The sequence below is a fragment of the Anopheles cruzii genome, chromosome 3 (assembly GCF_943734635.1).
Source record: "Anopheles cruzii chromosome 3, idAnoCruzAS_RS32_06, whole genome shotgun sequence".
Lineage (NCBI taxonomy): Eukaryota > Metazoa > Arthropoda > Insecta > Diptera > Culicidae > Anopheles > Anopheles cruzii.
Window position 1 is genome coordinate 47,077,504 of NC_069145.1, and position 3,353 is coordinate 47,080,856.

The window sequence follows — 3,353 nt, forward strand, 5'->3', positions numbered from 1 at the left end:
CAGCTCGCGAAGCCCCACATTCTCAAATTTCATATTCATGCCATTTCCGCGCTTCATAAGGCACACGCACATTTCGATCGCGATTACGAGTTCACGAAGTTCGAGCAACAAATGCGAAATTTCGTGCGGAAATCGCGAGTTAAATAAATAAGTACGAGTTTTTGTTAACCACAATTTGGAATTTTTTGTAGCTCGTTGAAGAATTTGAATTTGAAGAGTAAGGTTAAAAATTCGGATCCTCTTATTTTTATTTTTATTTTTTCTATTATTATTTTTCTGCGAATTTTGTTCTGAGGCTGCGATTTTTGTTCTGAGGCTGCGATTACAATTTCAACTGACAGTTGTTTCGGAATTTGACAGCGGCGGCCGATTTGATCACGCTGGCGGCTGAAACTAGAGAATTATTTTCTGTGAAGTGCAAAACGAAATGCGAAATAATCGTTAATATTTGTCTTTTAAAATGTATAGTAATCTCACTTGTTTTTTAAGCATCATTTTCAAATACTCGCTTATATTCGTTTTTGCCTTCGATTTGCCTAACAGCCGCCGGAACTGAATTTCTCACCGCCCCTTGAGCAACCTTGAGCATCTCCATCAAAACATTGGCCCGCATCGTGATGTAAACAATCCCCACAACTACGAGGTGGGGATGAATATTCCTATTTGGAGCTTCGGTTAGTCCGTTGTCCTGCGTGAGAAGATTTAGAAAGCCGTCGTGCTGAGCAATGATTACAACCCGCTTGCGTCTGGCCACTGTGCCTAAAATCATAACTCGACATCTATCTAAAAACTGCGGTTATCCGAAACGATATGGAAGCGAGCAGCATCGGCTTATCAGAAATGCCGTCAGTGGCAAATCGTTGATAAGTGCAACGAACGCCACAATTTTGCCGTCGTCACACCCGGGCCAAAGGTGAGGGTCAGCGGAGCACCGTGTGAGCACACGCAACTCGTGGAAGCAATTCAGTGAACTTTCTTCTTTTCGCCGGACAGGATGTATTCTAGCATCGATTACTTGAGGGGTGACCCCAATCTGGAGTGTACGGCGGGAACGATGAACGACGGTATGTAGGAAACGGTTTAGGTGACGGTGACGTCATTCGATAAACTTAGTCTAAAGTCAGAAATAATGGCGGTACGGCTAATACGACAGTAACAGGACTTTGACCCTGAGCAGATGGGCAATGACTTGGCTTTATCGTGCACCGTGTATTGTTTTGATGGTTCCGGAGACAATCCAATCACGTGAATCGGTAGTAGTTAAAACTGATTTACATCTTAATACAGTTTAAGGCTAACGGTTCCTAAGAACCAAAGGGGGCTTTACAATGCATCGTTTGAGAAAGCACAAAAAAGTTAAGAAACTGGAAAACAAAATCTTACGTTTCGTGTGACCCAACATCACCCTTTTTACAGTAAAGCAAACCATCATCAAAAAGCTGGCCATCGAAGTTGGGTATACTCCGTTTGTTAGCACCCGGGAACATCTGGTACAGTATGTCCCACAGTCCGTGGATGTGCTTCCACCTCGCAGCATGCAGGATTCCTTCACGTCGGCAATAATTCCTCTTACGACCGACAAGATCCTGAAGGACAAATACGTCGGGTTCATGGGCAATGTGCGCCTCGGTCGGTTGATGGAAGATATGGACATGTTTGCGGGTAAGTTGTTGGCCGCAAATCTTTTTGGAATTCGAAAAATAGTGTTTCTTTCACTTTCTTTCAGTGTGGGTCGTTCATAAGCATGTCCTGCTACCGGACCTTCCGGAAGGCGTAGCGCTACCGTATACTTTCGTGACCATACTGGTCGATAAGATCGATTTTAGCGACCTGATGCCAACGCACGATGCTGATATTCGACTTTCCGGACACGTTAGTTGGGTTGGGCGCACCTCGGTCGAGATAGTTGTGTGGATGGAGCAAAAGCTGCATGGAAAATGGCGTAAGCTGACGCGGGCACTGTTCCTGATGGCAGCACGCGATGCAACCAACACCAAGGCGGCCTTCATCAATCCGCTCGTTCCGGCCAACGCCGAAGAGAAGGCCATATTCGATGGAGGAGAATGTGAGTCGCGAAGGAGGGTCTAATCTGTTCCTTGCAAATCAATAATATCCATCTATGGTGTGTTTTTAGCACGTAAAAAACGACGAGGTCAGTTGCAAAAGGAAGACCTACTGAAAGCCGAACCGAACGACTTTGAGCAGCGGATGGTTCATGATTTGTTTGTCAAATCCATCGACACCAAAAGCCGCGCATTCAACAAGCGCATCCTGCCACCGGGTTATGTATGGATGGAGGAAGCTACAATGGCCAACATCGTGTTCTCGCACCCGGAAGATCGCAACGCACACAACAAGGTGTTTGGTGGCTTTCTGATGCGTAATGCTCTCGAACTGAGCTGGGCGTTGGCGTACAACTTTGCCAAGCGTCGCCCGAAGCTGGAGCGCATCTCGGACATCAGCTTCCACCATCCGGTGGACGTGTCGTCGATGTTGAACATGCAGGCGCACGTAATCTACACCGATTTGCATTACATGGAGATAGTGGTGCTGGCAGATGTATACGATGCCGTCACCGGGCAGCAGACGACAACGAACAGTTTCTTCTACACGTACTCGGTGGCCGAACGGTTACCGAAAATAATGCCCAAAACGTACCACGAGGCGATGTACTATTTGGATGGGCGACGGAAGTTCCGGTACGCCATGGGCATCGATACACCGACAGCCGGAACGAGCGCAACCAACCCAGCGACAGATGAAACGAAAAGCAAACTTTAAGCCAAACAAACGTTTTTACGACAATCCTTTCTGTGAAATGTTTATGTTTACTTTAACCATCGACACCCAGTGTTAGGTTCACGGTAATTTATTCGTCATGCTCTATACTTTTAATATTTGTAGCGCTTCAAAAGCTGAAATTTGTGTTGTTACATTAGGTGAACTTTGTTTTTGCCACCGACAGTGTTTACAGGTATTTTTGTTTGTATGCTTCAAAAGAAAATATAATTGATAATTAACGGACTTATTTTATCTACTAACCTTATCTTTAGGCGAACTTCGTTTGGCCCAAACTTGTTTTTTCAAATAAAAGCAAAAGTACACTCGACGCCTTATTGTCATCTCAAAAGCTTGTAGCACGAGAAGCTGCTAAATATATCGCGTTGATATAGCCTCTGATGGTTCTTGTAATTTCGTGCTATGTTTGAAGAAATCGGCCTGCACGACTGCGTACCCGTCGGAACTCTAATCAGACCTGACACTGATCCGCAGTCTCAGACGATTGAGCTTTCGTCTTGCGTATCCGATCGGCTTCCCGTCTCGCCTCGAGTTGCTCCTTCGTTTGAACTGTC

At 45.5% G+C, this 3,353-nt stretch overlaps 1 protein-coding gene across 1 annotated transcript; it reads left to right on the top strand.

Moving 5' to 3' along the window:
- Window positions 1-890: 890 nt before the first annotated feature.
- On the top strand, window positions 891-3,017 carry LOC128274517 (acyl-coenzyme A thioesterase 9, mitochondrial-like). Its single transcript, XM_053012743.1, has 5 exons — window positions 891-913; window positions 994-1,064; window positions 1,417-1,662; window positions 1,727-2,065; window positions 2,135-3,017. Exons 2-5 carry the CDS (start codon window positions 995-997, stop codon window positions 2,779-2,781), a joined length of 1,302 nt encoding a protein of 433 aa, XP_052868703.1. The 5' UTR covers window positions 891-913; window position 994; the 3' UTR covers window positions 2,782-3,017.
- Window positions 3,018-3,353: the final 336 nt, after the last annotated feature.